We start from the raw sequence: 27,141 nt of genomic DNA, 5'->3' as shown, positions 1-27,141 counted from the left end.
TGAGCTTAGTCATTGCTGATAATAGCCAATAAGTGGGATAAGTCTGCCGAATGAAAACATGACTGCATTTGAGCCTTGACCAAAGGACCTTTCTGGATTTGTGTTACAGAAAACCACTTAAAGAAAGGCCTTCAGCAACAACCTGGATTGTATGTCTCTGCTTTAATGCATCCAAGAAAAAAAGCCCCTGACTTTGAAAGGTATCGCCTTCTGGAAACGCAGAGAGAAAGTCAAGACCAGCCTCGAGCGACACAGTAAAGCGGAAAAATGAAAACATGAAATGAAATATAGCGATGAGACAATAATCCCAGACACAGACAAAGAGCAGCCAATTCGAAAAGAAGGTAATGGGCTATTTATCACAATTCAAGTGTCACCATTTTTATAAACTGCAAGCAGAAATTCTGGCTCTGCAACTAGGTTGTAGCCATGGAAACTCACTATCTGCATCCTATTGAAGGAGATTATTCTTTCATTTATGCCTTCCGTTAATTGTGTCATACTGCCACACTGATTGCACAAAATGACTCTAAAATTCAGTCCTTAAAATTGAATTTGCAGAAATACAGCATAATTATACAATTTCACAAGTCAACCTGTTTTTGTATATACGATGTTCATTAAAGAGCAATCATTTATTTTGACTTAATCACAATTTAATCCAAGCCAGCATAGTCTCATACATGTTGATGTATTTATTGATGTATTACCACAACCTGCTGCAGGCAAAAAAAGTGGTTCACAGCAACATTTGCTTGTATGAATGTATTCAAGTTAATATAAACTATAAATTAAGTCACATGAAAGATCAGGGTGTCATTTTAACTTGATACTGGGGACACAATGTGACACTGTTTGTTAAAGCAGCTGCAAGTGTATTTCTCATTGTTTATCTGCACATATTTTTTGTCCAGATCGGGTTATGAATATGTTGCTGGGGATCAACAGGGTGGGATCGGAGAATCGTTTTGAAGAACACTTATGTACAAAATGCATTTATAGCGTTTCGTTGCACAGTCAAGTGCCAAAGATGCAAAATGGAGAATCGACTACTTTGTTTATTAATTTGTCAGCTAAATGTTCCATAAATATGAATAAAGCAAAGTTTGGGATAAAAATTGTACACATACCCCGCTGTAAATGTTTTTATCTAAACCGGTATTTATTTTGTGGACACTTTTTTGGAGAACAAAGAGAACCAGAACTTGCATTTGTTTGGACTACCCCTAATGTTCATTTAGAATATCAATGACTCTGTCAAATGTCTTTTTAATACATTGGTCTGTTAAAAAAATGTTTTATTGCAAAACACAGTATCCCTTAGTCCAATAACCAAAGATATTCACTATACAATGATATAAAAAAGGGAAAGGAAAAGTGTTGTAAATATTGTTTGTGGTAAGTAAATAACGAAACAGCTCTAAAAACCATACCCTGATTTTGAAAATGTTGACCCAATGCCTTACAAGCGTAAAACAGAATGTGCTTTCCAACACAATTGCCAAATGACACCAAAAAAACAGAAATACTTTTGCTAATTTAAAAGAATGGCTCAATAAAGAAGAAATACTTTTTGAGTTCTATCAAAAGGTATTGTAGGCCTTCAACTTCTGTTTAAAGTGTAAGCTGCAGCAGTGGTGCATTTCTTAGATGGTCTGCATAAGTTACAATGTGCATGTAGTACTATAGGTGAGAGAACTGAACTTCAAAATCACAGACAGTCAGAAATCTTTGAAAGCACTACTCCATTAAAATTTAGGAATCAAATTATAATTTACATTTCTGATCATTCAAAGAGGTTTCAAATCCATTCTAGCTGACACAAGAAGCCAAACTGTCAAACAGCATGGGTGTTACTGTATGTGGTCGGTAATTTGTGCCCTTGCCAAGATCCTGGAGGCATAATGTTTTAATCATTTGAAGCTCTCCAATTTCTGAGTGCCTTTTCCCGCTTTAGTGCTGTCAGCACGACTATAATTAGACAAGCTTGGGTCCTATCGCAAAAGATCACCTCAGAATAAAGTCTCCTGAAAGCATCATGGAAATATGACTCCCAATCCTTTGAAAACTATGAAGGTTTTGTAAATGCCATATATTACACAACCTATGTACACTCAAATACCGGTTTATTACAAACACCATAAATCATGTATCAAGAGGTTAAAAAGTAGTTTTGAACTTTTTGGGGGATTAGGGATGAAAGCACCAATGATTTTTCTCCCCAGAGACTCAGAAGCTGACAGAGAGTCACGAAGATAATCACGCCAGATGGAAATTAGCATAATGAGGAACAAGGTAATAGTTCACAAGAGCAGCATGTCCCTATCTTACAAAATTAAAAATAGGTAAGGACATAGAGTAAGGTCATTTTCAGTGACATTTTCTAACAGAAGGGCACATTCAGTATGGTTTAATAGGTCATTTTGTTTCTCTATGATTGAAGTCACCAGTGAAAAAGTGCTTCCCTTTTAACTGTTGGTTTAAGGATAGTGAATTACTGCCAGTAGATGGTTGAAAAGTACTACATTATTTGTATTATCCATGGTTCTGAGCCATTATTAACATAACAGACAAAGCATGTCACCCCAAGGTCATTTAGGTGTGTTTAAAGTCATATGTTAAGCAAAGATTGACAGGGCAAGTCTGACATCAATCGAAGGATGCATCTGCTTGTTTATTGGAGTTGCAAACTCAATTTACATAATATAACACAAAACAATAACCATGCAATGTGTTGATGTATTCATGGATTTCAGGACTGGGACTGCAAAAATCATTTTGCAGGTTCTACATTGCCATAGTTTTAATAGTATTACAAGTGACATATTTTAATGGGGAAGTCAAAAACACATTCCCCGAGGAAATTAACTTGAGATGTCAACCTATTTTGAATGGAGTAATTTAAAATCATTGTGTTCTGCCTTGCTGTACATGAGAGCATTGTCATTGTCTGAATCGGGAATGTCGTAATGGTATTCAATCTGCATCCAAACAAAGGGAAGGGGGGGCAGATTGGATTCTAGATAGATAGAGTAAACAGAGATAGGGTGATAAGAATGATAGAAACAGAGACAAAGACAGAGAGACAAAGACAGGTCCGTCCAATAGCTCCCCAGTTGCCAATTAAACTCATCAGACATATTTCTACAGGAAGTTTAAGTGTGTTTGCCTGTCATGTAAGAATGCTTTATCCGTCATTGTTCCAACTTTGGAAGATACAAAGTACCACTATTAAAAGACTACATGAAAAAGTATTTAGTCAAAATGACCTTTAAAAAGATAACCACATAATTTTATCATAGGTAAAGTAATATAAACAGATGAAAACTAAAATCATTGTTATTTTTAAAGTAATATTACTTTCAACTTACTGAAAAAAGACATTTGGACAATAACAATAATTAATCCAAATTTTTCATATACTCTTTGTAGGCAGATGCCAGAGGGTCAAGTATGGACGTTTCAAAGTTTCACAGCACATTGCTGATATTTTGGGCATTTAAAGTGAGACTTGCTACAAAGCAAAGTGAATGATTTTGGGGCCCACTGTGTCAAATTCATTCAAATGCCTCCAATAATAATCTACTGGGTTTGAACTGTATATGGGGTAGCATCCGGGATTACAACATGCAATCTTTCACGAAACCAAAGTTCATTGCCTTAAGATTTGTGTTGGATTTGTTATGTTGATTGTTCCCCTAGCCACGCCATAATTGTGCATACTGCTTTGAAGTCGTTTTTCACTTCAAATTGTCACATTATGGCATTCTTTCTTGCACTTTCAGGATTTCATGTCCAATCCCTTCAGAAAAACCAATTCAACTCAAAGCATTAATGCTTTAACACCACCATGCTTCATAGTAGTATTGTTTTACTTTGGAGGAACTATAAATGTTTTCTAGACTACGTCTGTTTGCATTTTAACCAACAACAGTTATAAGCATTGACATGAGACCAATCCTCCATCCATTCTTATTTGCGATCATCATGCCACTTAGCATATTCGTCGGGATAGACATGTACCAATAAAAGTGTGGGGGCTAAACAGCCAGAACTAATGCGCATTAGTGAATGTAAGATGGTAAGCCTCTTATATCTTTGGGTCGCTTTTGCAGGTCATTACAAAATAACAGCCCAAATTGTACTACTTTTTGTACTCTTGTACAAAGCATTTTAACACACAGGTGTGATTTGTTTTGGAGCCCACCATCGAGGAGATATGCTGATTCTTATTAATGTCACCATTTTACTAAATAATTGGCTCACTGGTGATTTACCTACACACAACCCGCTTACCTAATGCAGCTTGTTTTCCCAACTTGCAAGGCAGACATTTACATGTTTCCTTTGAACAGCTCTTTCAAACTTGGCAAAGTGGACTTTTGAGTAGGTTGTGATGTTGTAGGAAGGTGTCTTTTCACTACTGATAACGAGTTTGAAAAAAGAAGCTCCAAAACAGGCTAAGAGTTGGAGGAACAGATGAGCACTTAAGTGATCTACTTTCCAACAAGTCCTGTTGAGCTAGAAATCTTCTTGTTGAAGTTTCCACAAATTTATTTTAAACAGGGATAATTTACACATAACTCAATTAAAATCAATGCAAATGGATCTTGTAAAAGGATTTCCCTATTTCATACTGTACTTACATAGCTTTACATACCATAATGAACAAAAACAGGAATCATATTCAACTTTTAAATGAGAGCTATGCAACATTTCCCTGTGATCATATTTTTTACTTTTTTCCCACTTGTAAATGTCAATAGATTCACATAATTATGGTAGTGGCTGAAAATGTGATAATATTCGATCGCAAATTTGTAATTTAAAGTAAGTATTACTTTGACAAACTTACCTTAAATAACAAAGAACATTATTATATACCAATAACATTTAATCCTTTAAATCAAAAGTTTTTATGTACATTTTGGCAATAATAATATAGAGAGCCACTGTAAATGAGCGTTTAAAAGTGCTACATCATGCTGCTGAACATTGTAGCATAAAAATAAGGTTTGGCTTGTGGACACAAGGAATAAAAGTGATTAATAGATTATGCAACATATTACATTGGTAAATTTCGCAGTTCAATGGCTCATAATCATTTAAACTGAAATCAAACCTTAATTATTGAGATCAGCGAGTGTAATTACAATAATCAAAGTAGCAGAGTCAAAATTCAGGCTACGGAACCAAGTTACATCTGTTTCTATTAAAGATTTGTGCTTAACAGTACATTTTTAATTAATTCATCACTTGTGTCCATGCCCATAAAAATTTAAAATATGTTTTAATCAGCCTTGTTCTCATGGGCATGTTCTTAATGATGTACATTTCTTGCTTGCAACCATTTACAAGTCAATTTGTCGTTCAAGCATTTTTCAGTACAACCTCACCTACTTCAATCGTAAGCCATTAACTTGCTTACAAAACAAATGATAAATGGATTCATGCTTTATTAGGTGAAGTATTGCTTTTAAACTATTTGTTGATGGAGAGTTATAAATGGTTGTGTTTTGACTCGTTCTGTTTGCATCATTAAAGGTAACAAAACACAACAGATAAGCAATTGATCTGATGAGATCCCAACCTGCCACGGATTTCTTTATTTTGCAGTTCATCAGTTTCTATCACTTAGGCAATATTATACTGTCGGGATAGACTATTACCAAAATAATAATGTGTGAGGGGCTAAAAGCAACAAAGCTAATGCGTCATCTCCATAAAGGAAAGAAGTAGGTAAACGCTGGCTTCATCATCCCGTTTTTTGGGGTTGTCTATTTCAAGTGTATTACAAACTAAACATAGCAACTAAACATTTGTACACATGTTGTTTAACCTTGTACAAAGCATGTTAAACAGTACAGACAAAGATGTTGTGTTTAATTTGTTTTTGACTTTCCACCAATGAGACTAGAGTATGCTGATTCAATGAAATATACAACACATTGCTTTTACTGTACACATAAAGGGAAATCACTGGGAGGATTAGCAGGCATAAACAGGCTTAACTTCTGTCTATTCCATAAGCAGCTGGTTTGTCCTGCAATCTTTGCCAGAGCGCAGGGAGCATTTAAACGATGATTTGCTGCTGAAAAGGCTTTCAAACATTTAGGCTAAAACTGGGACCTTCTTTGAGTAGGGTTGCTAGATGTTCCTGTTATGGGAGAGGGCAAATCATAATTTCACTAAATGGGCATGGACACAGGTGAACAGCAGGAAGAATGCTTCACAAAAAGCTGTCTAAAATGTAATAGCAGAAGCTGGAAATGCAATGTTAATCGTTACACTTAATGGTGACCTGCTTTTACTTTTTCACAAACAAAATGTCCATGTTTGCTAGATAGCAGTCTTCTTGTTGAAGCATTGCCTCACAAATGTTCAGCAGACTCGCTTGAAATCAGTGGATAGAGTGTGTATCACATCACCCAAATGCACATGAATAATGCAAACAGGGGCCATCTTGTAAAAGGCATTGCTCCATAGTGTGCAGTAGGATAACTATAAACAAGACTATAATCACATCACATAAGTAAGGCAGAAAACAGGCAAGTCATAATTCAAACTAGAATGAGAGCTGCATGTTTCAGTAGCAGTTTACATCCCTGTTGGTCCATATTGTCTTTACTTTATCATGTATCCTATTAGACACTTTGTGAAATTGTCCTAATTAGCATATGAATTATTGAGTTGTGGCTGAAAATGTTGTGAGTAAACTTCGATCGCCAAATTTGAATCTTAAGTTCAAGTATATATTTGAGCCAAATATGAATAAGTTCCTGCCAGGTGAAGGGATTGAACAACATGGAAACATTAAGTTATACTACCAAAACGTTTTTGAAGTCCTTTTCAAATTAAAAAAGTTATGTTTTGTAACACTTTCTGTGCCAAGCTAATATATAAAGTTTCCACTTTTTAAATGATGCTGTTAATAAAAAAGCGGTGGTGCTTTGAATCTGCTGCCATGGAAGAGTTCATAAAAATAACTTGTTTTCGCCGCTTGTTGTGCACACAGGGGTTAAAAAGTTTAAAGTGATCGGCTCTGCAACCTATTTACATTTTGGGTATTACGCAGGGTTCAACTGGGCTGCATGCAATCATTGTAAAGTAAACCAAACCCCTTAATATTGAGAATGTAAGCCGGAGCTGGTAATTAAATATAATGCAAAGTAGCAGAGAAATGTGGCGGGTTCAGTTACGGCCCAGTGCTCCTGTTACTAGTTAAATACTTTTCATGGCATAACAGTACATTTTAATTAATTCATCACTGATGTGCCGAGTCAATAAAACGGATTTAAAAAATATGTTTTGGCATTCAAGCCTTTGTTAGCCTATGGGCCTGTTCTATAAGATGTACATGTGCGTTCTAGTCAACCATTAATACAAAAAACGTTCACCATCTTTGTGTCGTTTCAATCATTTTTTTTGTTTCTCTTAGCCTCTTCAGTGTTTTAAAACTGTTAGCAAAGAATATACACAAATATATACAAGACTGCCGAGTCATTACTTTGAGGTAAAAGGACATGGCTTTCCCTCTTCAGTTGTAATCTCATTTTTCTTTTTCTGGATTTATAAGTCGTTGCAGCTCTGTATCTCAATGGGATAGCATCGCATTTGTCCAATCACTGGAAAAAATGGCTGCACTTAAAGAGCACTTACAATATTTCTCAACTGACAGCTAAATAAAAAGGTATTGGTGAAGCTGCCTATCACCAAAAACAATCACCTCGTTCTCCAGCTTCCATCTCCGAGCTCTATTTTTCTTCCCCAGTCTCTTCCTTCATCTGCCGTTTTATAATCCTACCCTACTTTGTGCCCTTTCTGTCTTGCCATATTCATTCTTTTTATTATTTTGTTCAACCAACTATATGTATGTTCCCTGTAAAAGGGATTTATATATCAAATCAACAACACAAGAAGCCATTTTTGTAAGCATGTTATGGAAATCTAGCTCCATTAAGCGTCACAAGATTTTTTCCTCAGATGAAGGATTGATCCACGCTAACTGTTGCTTCTGTCTACTACTTTCACATCCGTCAAACACAAATCTTATGACACCCATTGACAGTCCTTTTTCATATCAGCAATACCTCCTAATTTCCTTGCTCTCTTCATCTCTTCTCTCTCTCTTCATCACTGTGTTTTCAGGCTTCTTATCATTCAAGCCCCCTGCTGTCCCACTGAGAATTTTCCCACAGTCTATCCTCGCTTGCTTTTTAATCTTCACTGCATAATTTTCTGTGTAATTTGCATTTAGGTGAGCGCTGCATGACCTATATCAAATGTCAATTCCTATTCCTTTTTCATTCCTTTTTAATTGACCTGTCCACAGCTGTCGCAATGTCATGGGCTTGTTCTGCTACATTGGAAGAAACTGTATTTCATTGCAAGCGCGAAATCCAAGTTGTTTGATATTAAATGACTGTTAGGAAATGTGGACATTTAGTGCTTAACATCCCTGATGGCAAACAGGAATCGCTGTGAACAAAATTGAGATGTTGTTTGCCATTTATAAAATGTAAACACCATGTTGTGTGTATATGTGAACTTTAGAAAGTATAAGAAAAGGCAGCAGTTCGCTAAACTACTCTTTCTGGTAGTACTGGCTTACCAACTAGAATTACCACCTCACAGTTGTACCCCTCATCAATTTATCATTTTATCCTTATCCATGTATGAAATAATCAGAATTGGCATATGAATTATTAAGTGGTGGCCAAAAATGAGTAATGTGAAGACACAGTGACCTCTGACCACTGAACTCTTTTCAGTTCATCCTTGATTCCAAGTTGTCCACATTTCTGAGATATCACTCTCACAAGACTGGTACGGACAAAACGAGACTGTAGTCGCCAACTGTCCTTCTTCTAAACCCCATAGCTTAGCAATCCTAACTAGGCATGTTTAAGTGTTGTGCATGGGGCTGCAGAGGCATAACTCTATCTAAAGAGAATAATAATAATAATAATAATAATAATAATAATAATAATAATAATAATAATAATGATGATGATGATGATGATGATGATGATGATGATGATGATGATGATGATGATGATGATGATGATGATGATGATGATGATGATGATGATGATGATAATAATAATGATAATGATAATGATAATAATAATAATAATAATAATAATAATAATGATAATAATAATAATAATGATGATAATAATAATAATAATAATAATGATAATTATAATAATAATAATAATAATAATAATAATGATAATAATAATGATAATAATAATAATAATAATAATAATAATAATAATAATAATAATGATAATAATAATGATAATGATAATGATAATAATAATAATGACAATAATAATGATAATAATAATAATAATAATAATAATAATAATAATAATAATAATAATAATAATAATAATAATAATGATAATAATAATGATAATAATAATGATAGTAATGATAATAATAATAATAATTATTATTTGAATTTATATAGCGCCTTTCTATGTACCCAAGGCCGCTTTCCATGTACTGAGGACAAACAGAAAGCAAATAAACAAACAAAAAACTAATGCAAATAAAAGAATATAAGAGTGTAGGGTGGTGTGTATTTTAGCCTTCATCCTGTATAGTGTTTATTTGCATTAACGTAAGCTGAAACCACACACCGGTTTGACTGATTTGATTACTAGATTCACTAGTAACCAGGGGTTACATAAGGAAGAGGAGTTTACTAACAAAATTAATTTGTATTACAAAATCTGAAATATTCAAACAAAGTTTGGGATCTCCCTTATGTCGAAGTTGGTCCTGATACCAAAATGCAATCACTTCAGAAACGTATCATATTAGTAATTTGTGCGATATTCGATATTGTCATAAGTAGCGCCTTATTTCTTGAGTTATATGGTTGAATGTTATATCACTTTGGGTTTTTTAATGCCACAGGAAGCTTGAACTTTGACAAAAAAGTGTTTTAAAAGGCCAAAGGCATAAAAGCAGTCTGATCTTAGCAGTTGTAATTTTTCCAGGATTCTTGTTGTAAAATGTGTCTGCTAAAAATCCTATAAAGCAGCAAAAGTGTTTTCTACCAACTCATAGAGCTAACACTATCTATGGCTCTTAAGATGTGTGTGTAGAGCTAAATTTACCTACAGCAGCACTTAGGTACTCAAGTTCTCAGGTAGTCTTTTATCATGGTTAATTTAGAAGACTGCCAAAGTTAACAGATGGCATGTCTGCATTTGTATGGTGCTCCCTAATTTGTAACTGCAGAGAACCAACCACTTGTCTCTCTTCCCTCTCGTCTCCCTGCCAGCCCTGCTAGTGTCTCTGGGCTCTTCATTCACTCCCCTCCCATCCCTTTCTTTCCATTAGTCTTCAGTCCTAAAGAGAGGCGAGAGAAATACAAAAGGGAAGACGAAGAGGCAAGTCCTCCGTCCTGAGTGCCAGTGCCAGCTGCTACTGCTGCAAAGACTATCCATCCAAACCCCGGCAGGCTGGGGTGACAGTGTTTTGGAATTCAGCCCTTGATGCAAACTCCTGGTGCTATGTGATGTTATCTCCCTAATAGTAGAAACAGAAGTAACTCCAGTCTACGCTCTATAAAAAATGTCACCATTACAAGTGAGTGCATTTCTTAACCGTTTTGTAAACACAGATGTCAAAAGGTAATTTTATCCTCCTTCATACATCCACATTGCTGTGTATTTATGCATGAGGGCAGTCAAACTTGGCAAAAATTATGTTTGCAGTATAAAAACACATATATCCAAACACCAATGAAAAAGTATGTATCTGTTTCTTCCAAAGACTAAATAAGATGTATGAACTTCCATGAGTTTATCATTAATCAGCTTTCCTTAAAGCAATCCACAACATAAAAGCTGAACTTGTTAACAAAAAAACTGCCGTTTCAGTTCAATATAAAGTAAATGGATGCAGGAAGAGAAAAGCAGCATTTGATTACCAGCTGCAATTACCAAGAATGATCTCTATGAGTCAGGAGTAGGGCTTTGACTTTTGCCCAAAAATCATATTCGAAGTTCGTTTGTTTATTAATATTAAAGTTCGAATGTATTCGAATATTTATTAATAATATTTTGACCATTAAATGTCTTCAGTAAGACCAATATTAGTATCACACTTCAGTTCGATGTTCTGTCCACCAGAGGGCAGTGTATCAGTCAATGGCGGGTGTCCGTAATATGTACAACATTAGTGTGGGTCCCACATATGACAGTTAACGCTCCATCGGAAATACACGAGCTTACAGGAACCTTTCGTGACGTGCACCTAGTCAGTCAATGATGCTTTCGGAAGAAAAACACAGTCACTTGTTTTGGTTTTTTTAATTGTATTATTATCAGACTCTGGATTAAACACAAACAGTTTTATCCACTGTTCTCATCAAAAATAAAAAAAAAAATAAACCAGTCAGGCTAAGTAGGTTAAGGCTTACTCCTCGTCAGGCGTAGTTGTCGTTGGCGCGGCCATTGTTTTAGAATATTGTTTTAAAATAAGCGCGATTGCGCGAACCAGGAGGATGCCAACGTCATAGGTCTACAGGAGCCCAGATGACCAATAATAGCCTTGATAATGAGCTCGCGGTTTTACTTCACCAGGCGTGAAAAAAACCTTGGAATCTGAATTGAAAACAACACTAATAAAAAATAATTCCCATATAGGTTCGAATATTAAGGGCTCCCTAAAATTCGTTCGAATTTCTTTATTTTTTTAAACAATCGAATTATATTCGAACAACGAAGTTCGAGGTCAAAGCCCTAGTCAGGAGCACGGTCGGCAAGTGAGAGAATAGATCTCTACATAAGATACAAAGTCTAGTCAACATTCTTAATGCACAGGCTCGCTAATGGGCAGCTTTGAAAAGGCCAGCCTCAAAGGAGGAGGGTTTACAAAGCAAATTCTACACTTTAGGCAACTTGCAGTTATATTCAATGCCTGACATTATTTTGTAATAGCTTAATCAAAGAGAAAATACACCATAAAGTCCCAATAGGCATATTGTTTCTGTTAACAACTGTGTTTGGCTGAACAACTACAGAACATAAAGGAATTAACATTAAGTGTGCGATAAGGGTTTAATAAATACAAGCCATACGCCCTAATTGCTATAATAAAAACAACATTGGCTATTACAGTATAATAAAATGCTGATTTAATTTGCCTCAAACCTTTTGTACACAGCAAAATGCTGCATTTCTTTTCAATGAAAACTCAGTGTTGCTACACTATCAGCATTATTGTAATATATTACCTGCTTCCAGCTCTGTACATGTGTGGGTTTGTCTCTTTCTTTAACTCCCACCCCATCTTGTCCTTTTCCCTTTTTTCCTCTCAATATAAATTATGATTTGTAAATATTCATTGCATCTGTCTAACTGTCATGGTTGTGATCTATTCTTAAAGGGGAGGAGGAGCCTGGTTGAAGCAATGTTCAAAACATGATATTGGGCACAGTGTTCAGAAAGTCGTAACCATTTGCTATCAACAACCAGTGAAAAAGTTACTTTTTTTGTCAACCGGCCAAATGGCAAGAGAATGTTTAGCGTTTATCTGCTAGCCACCTGCATATTTATTTAATGGTGCTAATCTTGTGCTCTGCCAGGACAACATAAAGTAATGTGAACTAGTGGAGGTATAACTACTAAATCCAATCTGCCTCGGCGTGAAATTGTTACCTTTTTCACAGTAAATTAATGAGTAAGTCTTAAATTCAAGTCAGGTAGTGGTTCAGAGCGAGCAGTGTCTCTGGTTTTAGGGAAAGTCGATTAAGTAGGCCTTGGCCCTACATATTTCTTCGAAAGAGAGCAGAAGTAATCCCTTTGCTCTTCCTTATTCTCTCCCTTGGGGGCTCTTTCTCACATCACAAAGGGATGTGAAGGTGATAGGAGACAAAGAGATGACAAGAAATCTGGCAGGAAGATGAGATCAAGACAACACTTGACAGACAGCGACCCTGGAAAGAACTAAAAAAAAAACGTCTATAAAGTTTTATAAACTCGAAGAACCAGTGGCATATTCGGTATGAGTCAAAATTACTGAAGAACACAATGACTTGAGCAATTTTTGATGACAACATATTCATACGTGATCTCTTCTCCTGGTATCAGTAATAATTACAATGTTGTATCCTTTGGATTTAAACCTTTCTGTCTTTTCTGATTATTGGAAGAAAACATACAACTTGGTTGAGAATGAGGATTTGTGTAGCTTACTGCATACCAAGTCTGTTGTTGAGCGAGAAAGAGAGAGAGCCATACACTACCTAGGAGGGTGTGGCTCAGTGGAATAGAGCGCTGATCTTCGGATCAGGGGGATGCTGGTTCCTGTCCAACAGTCAGCATTTTGTTGTGTCCCTGGGCAAGACACTTCACCTCAAATTGCTTGGGGGTTGCCCACAGTAGCGTCTAATAAGTGACATGTAATGTAATGTAGATAGAAAAGAATACCTGCGGCGTTAAACTGTTAATAAAAAGCAGCATCACCTGTTTGCTAGCTGGACATCCAGGATGGATCGTTTTCAAAGCTCTAAATCTGATCGCAAGTAAAGTGGAAGAGCTATAAAGACTGTCTGAACATGTGCTCCAAGGTGAAGACACGACATTCAAAGACATTATCATAATCCCGAGAATACAAACCCCTCAGTCTACCTTACTACAATCCATCTAGAACATAAAGGAGGTGATAGTAGGGGTTGCATAAGAGAACACATGGACTTAACTGGACAGTCAGTCTGTAAAAAGGCAGGACAAACATACACTGCTAAAAAATGCAGATGCTACTATTATGTATAATGTTTGATTTGTTCCTTCATGCCCACACAATACTCCAAGAAAGAAATACAACAGCCTATATAAGCAACAAAGTTGCATTATCCCATAAATGTTACTTCTCTCAGCAATTTCTACTTTACTTCTGGCTCAGCCTCTCACATTTGATGGATGGAGTGATACCTCAGTCACACTATCTCCCAAACTGACGCCTATGCAGCTTGCTTACACAACCACAGTGGCATAGTTCAAGCATCTCCCTGACATTGCACCATGTAAGATAAAATGGATAGATTCCTTGCAGCAAGGTTTGTACAAAACTGGTATTTGCACTTGCTTAGGAGCTACTTAGGGGAATCTGAGACTGTCATCATAAATGACTCATGGTGCTACCTGGAGACTGTCCTAATCGTGCTGTCAAGTGGCATTTTCCTCTAGTTATGTTATGATGACACACCAGGAGATATAACTGCACATAGATATATTCATAGAGAGATAAAGATTTAAAAAAAACATAACCACTGAACAAATGCCATGATCAATGTCTGGCAGCACAGAAAAGTCTACAATTGTTGTTATTTATTTTCCTATTTACAATATGCCGGTACTTCAGTGCCTTAACAGTTACACTACGAATTATGTTCACTGTTGCCTGTTGTACCCAAAGTTCAAATTATTAAAACTTTGACCTTGTTTGCAACTGACCTTTTAAAATGCAACCAATGAGATAACAGCTGTTTGTGACAAAGCCAGAGTTTACTTGTGTTTACATCTGCACCATGCTCTGTGTCTCCTTGCGATGAGCAAAGCGCAACATTCTCATCATCTGCAGACAGCTTTAAGAAACCACTATGCTGACACCTCGATGCTGTCTGTCTACTTAAGTGATTATTCTGTGAGAATGCTGTGTCTTGTGCAATTGAGCTATTTTCAGTTGTGAGTAATGATAAAGGCAAACCAGAGAAAGAATATATAAAGAAACGTTTTTATGTGGCAGTTTCAATAAGATGACCTGTGTGTTTACCCAGTGTGAAATCCCTCTAGACCAAAAGAGACAGGGACTGTATCATTAAACATTTCAGAGAGGAAAGATGCGAAGGAGAGGAGAGGAGAGTGAAAAATGAAGAAGCGAGAAGAAACCAGGCTAACCCAGTTAGGTTTGTTTGGCTCTATTAAACTTCTGCTCCCAAGGTATACAATTAACCTAGTTGAGGCTTTTACAGCTGAGTTATTAGACAAGATTGGAAAGCGTTTCTGAGTCCCACCACTGCAGCTGTCTAATGATGTGATGGCTATCATTGGTTCTGGACTAAAAATTGGGTATGTGAGCAAGATGGTAATCTATAATTATTTTATTTGGCTGTGTTTGAAGTACCCTCTGCAGTGCAAAGCATGTGACTGCCTAGAAATCTAATCTGGTATTTGGGCATTGGTTTTAGCCAGCAGGAAAATGCAGGATTGCTCAGTGTGTTTTGCTGAGTGTTTGCAATGTGGTTGGTCTTGAGGGGAAGCCAACTGACTGAATTTTAATATTATTTAATGGTGCTTTTGGACCACTTGATACTCTTATGAAATACATCAAACAGTCACCACTTTAGTTGCCTTGAGTTTGCTTTAAAAAAGTACAGAGAGAAAGTCAGAGGACCAGAGAACTAAAGAAACTACTTCACTTCTAAGGTTTACATTAAACACATAACAGACTGTAAACTACAGCTCTACCATAAACCTTGTCAAGCCAGCATTTAAGAAAGCAAAGTACTTCAGTACAATGGAGCAATCTGTAGATTTACTTACAGTTGGGTTCAACTTTGACTCGTGAGTTTGCTCTATTGACCATTGAATAGCAAGCCATCTTGAAACAGCACAGTTCAGAGAAAATAGAAAAAAGCTTAGCCCTAGCATCTCCTTTGCTTCAGGGTAAAAGAATTGCACCATTTACCAGTCGAATGTTGGTAGAATATGCAAGTGGATAGTGGATATCTCAACAGCCTTAAAAAACAATGGTCATCTGTTGAGTTACTGCATTGACTGGTCCTTTGGCCAATGGAGCAACAAAATATATGTTGCACCCTACCTGGCTGGTTAGCAGGTTAGTAGATAGCTTGTGAGCTACAGTGGAAATAAGGGTTTTGAAAGGGGCCTACCAAAATGGGCTGAGGTTCCATCCAGAAACGTTAGCTTCGGAAAAATCATTCTTTCAAAAATTGTTGAAAGCATGGTACTTAGAACCTTACTGGGTAGGGTCTAGATGAAAGTTCTAGGAATCAATGGTTATCTGTGGTACTAAGTGTGTATCCACCTAAAAGGATGGTTCCTGATGTGACCCTTGTTGGGGGTCTAGGTAGAACCATCTGAAAGGGTTCTAGGCAAAGTCTTCATAAAATAGGTTTTACCTTGAGAAAGAGCCAAGGTGGCAGGTTTCCTCCAATTGCAGTCTTGACACAAAGCTAAGCTTACCAACTCCAGCTTTATATTAAACACATAATAATAAGAGTGGTGGTGAATCTTCTAATCTGACTCTCGCCCATAAAATGGAATAACTGTGGAACTTTATAATGTTGAACCAAACCATGAGGTTTTAAGACCGTATTGGAAATGAAGACACTATTGTCTGGAAAGATATTTTCTTGATTTTTATTTGCAAGAGAAGGTCTTTTTCGAAGAGCTTTGCTGAACAGAGCGACTAAAATGGAAATTGTATGACATAATGGAAAGGGAGTGTATTCATTTTTCGATGAGTTGCCTCTACAATTCAATTTTGACACATTTGATTTGAATGTTGTTTTCCACTTTGCACTCCATTAGCCCAAAGTGGTAGGAGTTCCCCTGTCATCCATCAATGATTGTGTGTGCCATAATCAGCATGAATAGATGCCATTGATTAGGCAAATGGAGTGCAAATGAAGGGACTGACATTAACTGTGTTATCTAATGGTTTGTCTAGCCAAGGGATTTTTACTTCGAAAAAATTATTAGACACAAAATGAAATTGCAGATCACTATCAATTGAGCAGACAAATGCAGATTAGCACATATAATAATAACAGTCAGACTTAATTGATTTCCAGTAAATCTCAAAATATGAATACAGTGCAAAGTACTACGAATTATTTGGCTTTACACTTACTGGTATTGAGATCTGATACAAATAGCCTTGTGGATAAAGGAGTTAAACGTGTGTGAGAATGTTAAGTAGTTTACAATGATAGGATTGAGGGTTTTCGCGTATGTGGGTGAGAGAGAGAATTGAACACATTTACTGTAAGTAGTTTAAGATGATTGGATTATGTGTGTCTGTTTGTGTACGTGTTCGTGTGTGCACGAGTGGAGAAAACGCTTTTTTGATTTATTCCCAGCCTGCGCTCCACATCATGTCGTGTCCTATTCATTTTGTCCCCCCGGTGTTACTGCTATGGTCTCACAAGCTTGAGGGGCTTTCACATAATACCCCCGGCATTGTGAAATCAGTCTTTGTGCCTTTTGGTATCAAGTCTCTCTGAGAGCCCATAAACTTAGCATCACTGGGGGGCTTTAACCTCAAGGCAGTGTTTAAACTGGATGCACATCACACAATTTCTTCAGCTCATTAAGCACTCTATTTGCTGCCACAGCCACATTTGCACACACACAGTGCCCCGAGAAAGCTTCCATAAAGAAGTTTTTAAGTTTAAGATATATTTCGGATTTTAAACTCCTTAGGTTGACAAGAAACTGTTGTGCAAAGCATTTGATTACAGCTTAAGTTGGTTTTTGCATTTGGAGTGTTTCTTACTCTAGGATGCAGATCCCCGCTGAATGATGGTATGTTTTTTCGATCAAAAACACTCACTGCACAAAGCTTGGGCTAATCCAAACCAACAAATGATATATGTGTTGATGTGTAAGCAAGTTAAGATGTTGCTTATAGTCAGCACAGTAATAGGAAGTTGTGAACTGAGTCTTGGGGCAATGCTGAGAAGATTTAGTGCATTCCAAAGAAGGGATTTACATTTTAACTCTGTTCTCAGTATTCTCAGAATGTAGCAGGAGTATAATGAGTGTGAGTGTGAGTGTGTGTGTGTGTGTGTGTGTGTGTGTGTGTGTGTGTGTGTGTGTGTGTGTGTGTGTGTGTGTGTGTGTGTGTGTGTGTGTGTGTGTGTGTGTGTGTGTACAAAAGGTTTAAAGGTACGAATCCTATTAGCAACCACTTGGCTCCATGTTTAGTTTGACAGCTGATGTCTTATGTTCTGTCTTAAGATGCCAAGCTTGAGCCTTTCCCCTCTATGTGTGTGTGTTTGAGGTTTATCATTTTTAACCTTTCAGAAAGTATTGTGTTTGATTGTTTGTTTTTTTTCATAGGCCTGCTCACTATGATAATGCAAGTTTAAATGTATGATGTTGTCAAATTAATTGTTGGTTGTTTTGGCCCATTAAGACTTCTTAAAATAAGTATGTTTTTATTTATACATATTTCTTTCATTCTGAATCAAGGACTTCCAATAAACTTAATCGCATATCGTGGTCAGCCTTAATGATTATATTTTGGCTTTATTTTGTGTAAGCATGCTTAGAATTGATAATAAAACAAAACCCAAAGTACAGCTGAGACTGATGGAAATGTCATTAGTTTTGCAGGTAGTCCATTACCGAAAGTTACTGTTTGACCTGATGATGGTGCAATAAAAAGTAAAGTGATTACCAGAGTTTTACAATTCATCCTCTGGGCACAATTGATCAGTACCAAACCTAATCAATGCAATGAAATGGTATACTGGCTAACAGCCAGGCTGTTAATTACAACCTACAGTTGGGGAAAACAGCCGCGCCCTCACTGAATTGACCCCTGCTACTGTTAGCTAGCTAGCTAGCATAGTGATAGTTTGCAGAATAAAATCATTACAGATTGCTAAATAAACAACGTGGATTTTGTTCGACAACAGTACTAGTGCATTTGTTTGTAAAAAAATGTCAAATGTAATTTAAAGTAAACTGTAGATAAACAGATATTCTGGTCCATTTACAGTACTATCATTTGGTCTGAGACATTCAGTCTGACACTTTTATTCAAGTTTCGAACAGCATTACTAGCAAAAGATAGCGTTTCTGAAGCACAGAAAGTGGATTTTTTTGCAATGTTTTCCTCAACTGGCAATTTTTCAAACTTCAAGTTCATTCTGAAACTGTATGGTGTGAAAGGTTTATAGATAAACCCTTGTATATGGTATTGCCCTTAATACATGACAAGCATTGCAGTGGTTATTCAACCTGGATGACAGCTTTTGAAATCTGTGTGCAGAATTGTGTGCTAATTTATACAGTTTTCTGGTCAGCAGTTTGACTACCGGTAAACAGTTTAGCATGGCTTGTAGATAAGTTAGAGGTTGATAAAGTTCTCCAAAGCAACCATGAGGACATGATCCCTTTGATTAAACAGTAGATTTAAGGTTTCACAGCAAAAATTATATTTATAGAGTATATTTAAGAAAATGGACTCAGATGCAGTGTAACATTAGCCTATGCCAATGCACAGTGTCTTTTCAAGCATAACATTACAAAAAAAGGGGTTTATATGTTATATTGGCCACGATAGGGCAGTGGTGGCAAAGTCCATAGGGGCTTGGCCTGGGAACTGGAAGGTCACCAGTTCAAGTCCCCGAAAGACCAAGTGCCACCGTGGTGTCCCTGAGCAAGACACTGGTTACCTACACTGCTCCCCGGGCGCCGTACATAATGGCAGCCCACTGCTCCTAACACTAGGATGGGTCAAATGCAGAGACCGCATTTCGTTGTCCTAGTACTTGTACTCTGTGCAATGACAATAAAGTTGAATCTTAATCTTATTATCTTATCAGCAAACCAGGCCTGCTTTTTTGCTGCTCTAGTTTACGCCAAGAATGACAGTTTGAACATTGTGCAAACGGCTTTTCACACTAATGTCCTGTTTCAAACAATGCATTTGCAGGACCTTTATCAAAAACATATAAGGCACCTTTAAAAAGTAGGTCCTCAAAATGACATTTTGTAGAAAATGTACTCAGTAGAGGCAGGTAGAGCCTAAGAACCAGCAACCTGAGGTGAGTGAGTTCATAGGAACAGTGGAGGGGGTGAGGTGTGTCTGTACAACTATAACACACTGTTGGGATATCCAGAGCGGTTGTAGCCTTTGATTTTACTTCCCTTAGTGACGGTCTGCCGACTTTCGTGTTTATTTTTAACAGTTAGATGATTTAAACAGGAAGCCAGGTTAAAGGTAATGACACTCCTCACAGCCCATTGCTAAGCTAGATCGTGAATGTCCCTGCTTACATATAGGCTAAGCCTTGGAGGATGAAGCGGTGTCGTGCAGGTAAATGTGGGGACCTTTTGACACAAGTTAAGGTATGCTGTGTGATGTTTCTCCTGCCATGTCACCACATAAATGACTGTTAAAAGACAATACTAAGTAATAAAGTCTGTATGGACGCATTGATTTCTTGCAAAGTTGAAACAGTTTGGGATATCTCACATAGGAGGGGTCTAGAATTCATTTTTTCTCAATGCTTATTGTTTAATCGTTTATATGTGTTGTACAAGAAGGTGCGTTTCAAGGGACTTAATTCCAGTGTACCCTCTATTGCAGTCTTGTTTTGTTTTTTTCCAACACCTATGCCAATAATGTTTTGTGAGTCATCTCTATTGTATTCTATTGTATTGAGTTATTCACATGACTTTTTTGTGGTTACAAAGAAGGACAACTCATAAAGTGGAGTCCTGTGTCACATCCTTATAAAAAATGAAACAGTCCTTGTGGTTGTACTGTTATAAAAAGGTACAGGGAAACTAATTTACAAGGTGTTTGTGTGAGTGTGTAACCGTGTCATAGTGCATGAGATTTGCTGCTTTGTCATCCGCTTGTCCTCACCTACACTGTCTTGTAAAAAAAAAAAGGAAATGCAGTAATAGGGATAAAATAACTAGTTGATATTTGGTTAGCCAATCACCAGAAAAATAAATTCACCACTTCGAAATTGGCTTAATCATTTTAGGTCTTTCCTTTCAATAGAAGTGACAGTTTAAGACGTCTTTGGGAGATTGTGATATTTTCGTACTTTAAAATACAGTCAATAACCATAAAAAAATAGACAGATAATTATTCAGTGGCCATGTTACAATTAATGAAAACAGACTCAATTCATCAGTGTTGCCACTGTTTTCGGTTTTGTTTTATGTCCATGTTGGTCCATGCATAACCAACCAGCATTGTTTGACTTCCAGGGCGATGCACAGTGTGCAACAACTTTCTTGTGAGCCACATCTACATATAATTTGGAAAAAGCATGTTTAAGCATAACCTCTCTACCTATACTAAACAGTGTCCTTCTCCAGCAAATCAGATGGGAAGATAAATGCTTATTAAACGGCCTCAACTGAATCTATTGGGAACTGCACATTAAAATGTAGGGAAGCAACTGAGGAGTAAAGAGACTCTCCTCTTACGATCTTCACCTCCTTTACCAGGCGTAGCTTCACCCTCCATCCACTCTATCCTTCACGGCACTCAGACAGCTGTTGTCTCTTAGCAACGGGGAAAAAAGAGTGACACTGAAGGGGGTGAGAGGACAAAAGGCGAGGAAGAAGTGGGGAGAAGGGTAAATGGGTGTCAAGTATACAAAGAAAAGGAGAAACGTGGTGGAGTGAAGTTGAGAATTACGCAGGGAGAAGAGGTAAATCCTGCAGAGCACAGAGAGGGGAGGAAAGGTGACTGGGGGAAGATAAAGACGAGAGGGAGAGGAGGAGAGGAAGAAAGAGGAGGAAAGACAGCATGAAAGAAAGTAGGGAAGGATGCTTTAAATGTCAGTCTCTAACCAAGTCACTGCATTTAATCATTTGTCAGTCATTTGGGACCAAAATGTCAAGACGATAAAGTAGATTTTCGAGGGAAAGTGCATGTTTTCTGTACAAGCACTACATTTTGAGGAAAATACTTTGCTAAGAGTTTTGGTTATAAAATATAGAGGGCTTCCTCGCCCTGTGAACTCCGGGATCTGAATTCAAAGTCAGGCATTGGTACTGTAACTTGCTCCCCCTTGTAATAAAATAATAATAAAACCCTGAAACGATTAAATGTGGGACTGAAGTAAGGCGTGGGTAAGACAAGTATCCACAGTTCTTTAAGTGTCTATGTGTGTTGCAAAACTGATGGCCATGGTGTAAAATATGTTTAGGATCATGCAGGTCAATGGCGACAAAGCATCTCTGGTCTGGGCAGAGGGGGATGTAAAGAGCCGATGGCCTCAGACACAAGCAGCAGACACTGGAGAATGATGCCTGCCTCTCTATCGGTACCACAAAGCACTGTTTAACCAAGCTGTGTCTTCTCCCTAAAACAACATGCAAAGAGATCCTTTGTATGCGTAAAAAAATATGGTTTCATAAGCTCACCAAATCTGCGTTGGTTCAAACCACCGGTCCTTTTCAGCCTCGCTCGCTGCTGCTGCTTTCAGGCATCCACCGTTAGCGGTTCTCGTCGTTCATGGCACGCAGTCACGTTGTCTGAACCTAAAGGTGTCTTTTTCCCACACTGCCTCTGGATACAAAGCTGAACGAGCAACGGGATTAAAATGGACCTCGGATAACAAAAATATAGAGGCTAGCGGTTTCAACGTAGCTATTCAAAGAAAGCGGGTACCAGATGCTGAAGAGGCTAAACCTGCTAACATGTTCGTTGAATAGTAATGAGTTGTGGGGCAGTGTCCAATACAGGAAGAGCACCGAGGTCTGTTCTCCGGGACCGCCCTCCTCAGCGACCAGGCAGGAGGAGGAGGAGGAGGCGACGTAGGGTGGCGTCTTCCTGGGAGGGCTGGTCCTCGTAAACCCCCTGTGGCCACCGCTGTTATGCTAACTAGCATAAATCTACAACTTCCTGTTATATTTTTTCACAATTAAAATAAGGTGTGTTTTTCAACCATAACATCATCACATTAAGGGACATTTAAAACCATCTGGACCCATGCAGTAGGCTTTGTGGATGTATCATAATGTGTGTATATCGTTGTTATTAACCATATAAATTCAATTGAAAAAAAATACATTAAAAACACTTTAATATACATAACTATTGTATTTGCTTAGCGAAACAATGCATTCATGAAAACATGGTTCTTCTTTAGTCTTAATAAAAGTCTGCTTCCCATCCAGATAGCTAGTCTAGATCAGATCACAAGCCACACAGCTCTGTAAAACAAGTAGGCCACTTCATTAAACAGTTTATATTTAAAATGTTAATTATATTTTATTAATTAAACACAGTCAATCTTATCTCATCTTCTTGACTGTATTGAAACCAATCATCATTACATGTTTAAGAAGAAGAGGAGTTAGAAATAGATGGATAACAGTTCTAAAATGGCACAAATTAAAACACAATAAATAGAGAGATTTTGAAATGATTTTCGTTGTTGACATGCATCCTAGGCCTATAGCCTACCCATTTGTTTTTTGTAACAACTTTGCCACTTTTGATTTAACAGATGTAACCTCCTAATAACGTAAACTCTCCATCTGTATTTGATCAATTTAATTAAGTCCTCAAGAAACAAAATCAGAAGAGCCAAACCAGTAGATACAACATGAACTCTGACTCCATGGTTGAAAAAGGTTTAAAATCCACCTTTGAACATTGGAATAATGATTTAGAAGTATTTACATTATGCAATCATCGTTTTTTCAATGCTCCTTCCATGTGCAATAACTGTTGATTGCACTAGCTTGGCTCCATGATCAGCAGCAATAATGAGGATATGGAACTAAATTTAACTCACTTCATCCCCTTTGTATTTTCAGCACAGAGTTCATTCATCTCTCAGGGCCATGTTGTGATAATGATGATGCCCCTCTCTGCATTGTTGATTCATGCAGATCATTTTAGAGCTTGCAGTATTTACACATAATGTGGGTTTTTGCTATAATATATATTTTTTTAAGTAACATGTTTACTCACAACTGAAAATATATTAATATATTGTCCATGCTTATCTCAACATATTGGAAATCATCTCCTTACCAGAGACTGAGGTACACATTATTCTTTCTCCATATGAAACATAAGAGTAAGGCCTACTTTATTCTTATCTAAACAAGTTAAATGGCACTAAAACTAGATCCTGAATGAATTATGTTTGTAGCCAGTCATCAAGTGACTCATTGCACTATTGCAAAAGGTTTTCATTGAGATGACACAATCCCTCAGCAGGTTAACAACATAATTCAGCTCAGTTTTCATTTTCTGGTTCCCTCAGCACATTAAATGGACCATGAAACTGAGAATCCATCAGGGGTGATACTAAGTATTGTCAAAAAGACTGGTAGGCATCTTAGAGGTGGCTACATCCAATCCAAATATTACTAAGCCCATCATAGCAGTGAAAAGTCAATGAAGCGTTTCTACAGTCCACCTTAGTACTATAGTGTGTGTGTGTGTGTGTGTGTGTGTGTGTGTGTGTGTGTGTGTGTGTGTGTGTGTGTGTGTGTGTGTGTGTGTGTGTGTGTGTGTGTGTGTGTGTGTGTGTGTGTGTGTGTGTGTTTGTCAGCTGTGCTTTTGAACAATTATAAGTACCAAACCACCCTGAGGATTACAGATTATCAAGACAGGGAGAAAAAAGCTGCTTAAACCATTGATTGCAGTTTTTCTGTCTTTAAATGCGAAGAAAATGAGTAACACGATCAGACAAAAGTGAATGATCCGCATTTTATTAAAACAACATTTCAAATAAGCTATATTCATGTTTGCACTTACTGATTAACTGTATAATTTATGTGGGCAGAACCATTCAATTAATTTGCTAATTTGTATTATTCTGCACGATTGGATCATGGTTGCCACATTTATTTTAAACAACTACTAATAAACAATTTTAAATAAATGTGATTGATTTTGCTTAATTTTAAAATGTGTTTGACTGCATGATATACATTTACATAGATGGAGTATAGTACAATAACGGCTATTCAATGTATTATCAAATAAATTGGTCAGTATGGTATACATACGGCTAATGTTCATGAAAGGTGAAACAATACCAAATACTGAATTGTAAGCAATCATGAAAAAACTATTTTTAGACAATACATGAAAGAAATGCCTTTTTGTGCTCATAAAATATCCTTTTGCTGTGTTTGTCTGTATACAGTTGTTTTTTAGGTCTGTGTCGCCACCTGTTGGAGATTTGGTACTACAGCGTGTTTGAAATTTCTATCAGGCTCTGTGTGGGCCACCTCTCATGACGACGTATTGGCGGACGAAGGACCCACAAACGGCGGCTCATCGTTGAGTTTTAATGGAAACTGTTAGTTCAAATGATACTTTATCCATCTGAAATCTGAGACATCATATCAAACACGCCGGTAAATATTTTATTGTACAATTCTACAGCTTTTTCTGATTCAAATGGGGGTTATATGTCTGTGAAGTGTGCACGGTCTTAAGTAATATAGCCCGAAAATAAAGGATAGCGTCGGGGAAAAGTGGCGCTTTCTATGAATGGGCTTTCCGTCCATTGAATGCAGGTCAATAAGTGAGCTATATGGTCTAACTGCGTACACAGTTTCACCAACTTTAAGTTTCGAGGGTGAAGATAGGTTGAATGGTGCTTTATTGGCTTTGTAACGAAGAAGCTAAATTAAAACAACCGTAAACATTGATTGGGAGAAAGTTCGTATTTACTCTGCTAAGCTAACGTTAGCATTGCTTGTCGGTTTTATGCATCTAAACTGAAAGCACAAGTTTAGTTTGTGTTCAGCATATCGTTAACTCGTAATGGCTATGCTATGCTATGCTATTAGAATTATTTCTGTTCTGGGAACGTTAGTATGTGTACCACCGTGCTATTTCCTCAAATGTGCAGTTAAGTTAACATGTCCTTTTTCAAAGTCAATACGTTAAGTATTTAAAACACTCCACTTGAACGAAACTTACAGTATTAACAAAGATATTACCATTTGGACTGATACATCTTTATTTCTCTGCAGGTTTGAGCTGGGCATAGTGCTCTGTTTGCAGCCCCTGAAGATCCTTGTGGGAAAACCACAGAAAGGGAGCCATGTTTCTGTACAACATCACCCTGCAGCGTGCCACTGGCATCACCCATGCCATCCATGGAAACTTTTCAGGTCGGTTCCACACCTGCCTTTTTGTTTTTGTGTCTGTGCATTACCCAGCACTTAAAATGTAGGGTTGGTGGTACAATTCCTGGTTTCCCCTTTGATCAAGTATTCTTGAGCAAAACCCTTGACCATAAACTGTTCCAGATGCAAGTCCATATGGGGACAAAGTTCTCTGATAAATGAATACGCTGTGCGAAATAGACCTGTATTTGCATCAGTCTCTGTTTTTATATGAAGCAAGCGTACTAGTTAATTCTCCTTCTATGCATTAGGGTGGACTGTCTGTCCCTCATTCTGCACTTACGCTCTATGCCTGTCATTTTTGTTGCGTTTCAGTTATTTCTAAACTCACACATTTTTGGCTCGTTTTGTGTTGTAAATATAACAGAAAATAGCACCACGATACTGTAATGCAACCGTTAACAACTAAAACGACTAAGCTTGCCTTGCTATATATAGCTTCCAATCATTATATGAATACAGTTCATAGTCGACACATGCTGAATGCTGAAAAAAATGTTTTTATCTTGGTAGGAACCAAGATGCAGGAAATCGTTGTTTCCAGGGGAAAGATCATAGAATTATTGCGGCCAGATGCCAACACGGGAAAGGTTCACACTCTGCTCACAGTGGAGGTGTTTGGTATCGTTAGATCCCTGATGGCTTTCAGACTCACCGGAGGAACCAAAGGTACGTAGCAAAACATGGACTCTGTAGAGTTCCTGAGATGAATGATTTTTCATGAAACAGAATTACATATGTGCAGATTTAGCTACTGGTTTCACATTCCCTTACTGAAGGGAAAGGATTTCCCTCTTCCCAGAGATCCAATGTTTAAATGTATGACCTCGCAAATTGTGTATACACTGATAAAAGCTTAGATGAAAGCAAAGCTCTGCATTTACTATCTTTTGTTTTATGTGTGTTGTTGTGTGCTTGCAGACTACATTGTTGTTGGAAGTGACAGTGGACGTATTGTCATCCTGGAATATCATCCATCAAAAAACATGTTTGAGAAGATCCACCAGGAAACGTTTGGAAAGAGCGGCTGCAGGCGCATCGTCCCCGGACAGTTCCTGGCTGTGGACCCAAAAGGCAGAGCTGTTATGATAGGTATGAAGAACTCAAATGTCCCCAGACTGTTCAACACACCACTGTTTACGGCCTCTAAACAGCCTCTTTTTTTAAGTGCATAAAGGCATTTTGTAATAAATACAGGTCTGTTGTGTAGAACTGTAGTCTGAGG

General features: G+C 37.4%; 1 protein-coding gene and 1 long non-coding RNA gene across 2 annotated transcripts in view; one reads left to right on the top strand and one right to left on the bottom strand.

Moving 5' to 3' along the window:
• The window catches only part of LOC134873731 (uncharacterized), a 31,917-nt gene extending 9,409 nt beyond the window's left edge, over nt 1-22,508 (bottom strand). The window contains exon 1 of the long non-coding RNA XR_010166980.1: nt 22,176-22,508. This is a non-coding gene — a long non-coding RNA (uncharacterized LOC134873731). The remainder of the gene's footprint in view (nt 1-22,175) is intronic.
• Nucleotides 22,509-25,028: 2,520 nt separating this feature from the next.
• The window catches only part of sf3b3 (splicing factor 3b, subunit 3), a 30,143-nt gene continuing 28,030 nt past the window's right edge, over nt 25,029-27,141 (top strand). The window contains exons 1-4 of the mRNA XM_063896641.1: nt 25,029-25,136; nt 25,761-25,901; nt 26,430-26,585; nt 26,838-27,008. Coding sequence (XP_063752711.1) covers nt 25,832-25,901; nt 26,430-26,585; nt 26,838-27,008 — 397 coding nt within the window. The 5' untranslated portion in view covers nt 25,029-25,136; nt 25,761-25,831. The remainder of the gene's footprint in view (nt 25,137-25,760; nt 25,902-26,429; nt 26,586-26,837; nt 27,009-27,141) is intronic.

This window comes from Eleginops maclovinus, chromosome 2, assembly GCF_036324505.1.
Source record: "Eleginops maclovinus isolate JMC-PN-2008 ecotype Puerto Natales chromosome 2, JC_Emac_rtc_rv5, whole genome shotgun sequence".
NCBI lineage: Eukaryota > Metazoa > Chordata > Actinopteri > Perciformes > Eleginopidae > Eleginops > Eleginops maclovinus.
Note: the sequence above shows the minus strand (reverse complement) of the source record. Positions and strands in the feature narration are given on the sequence as shown.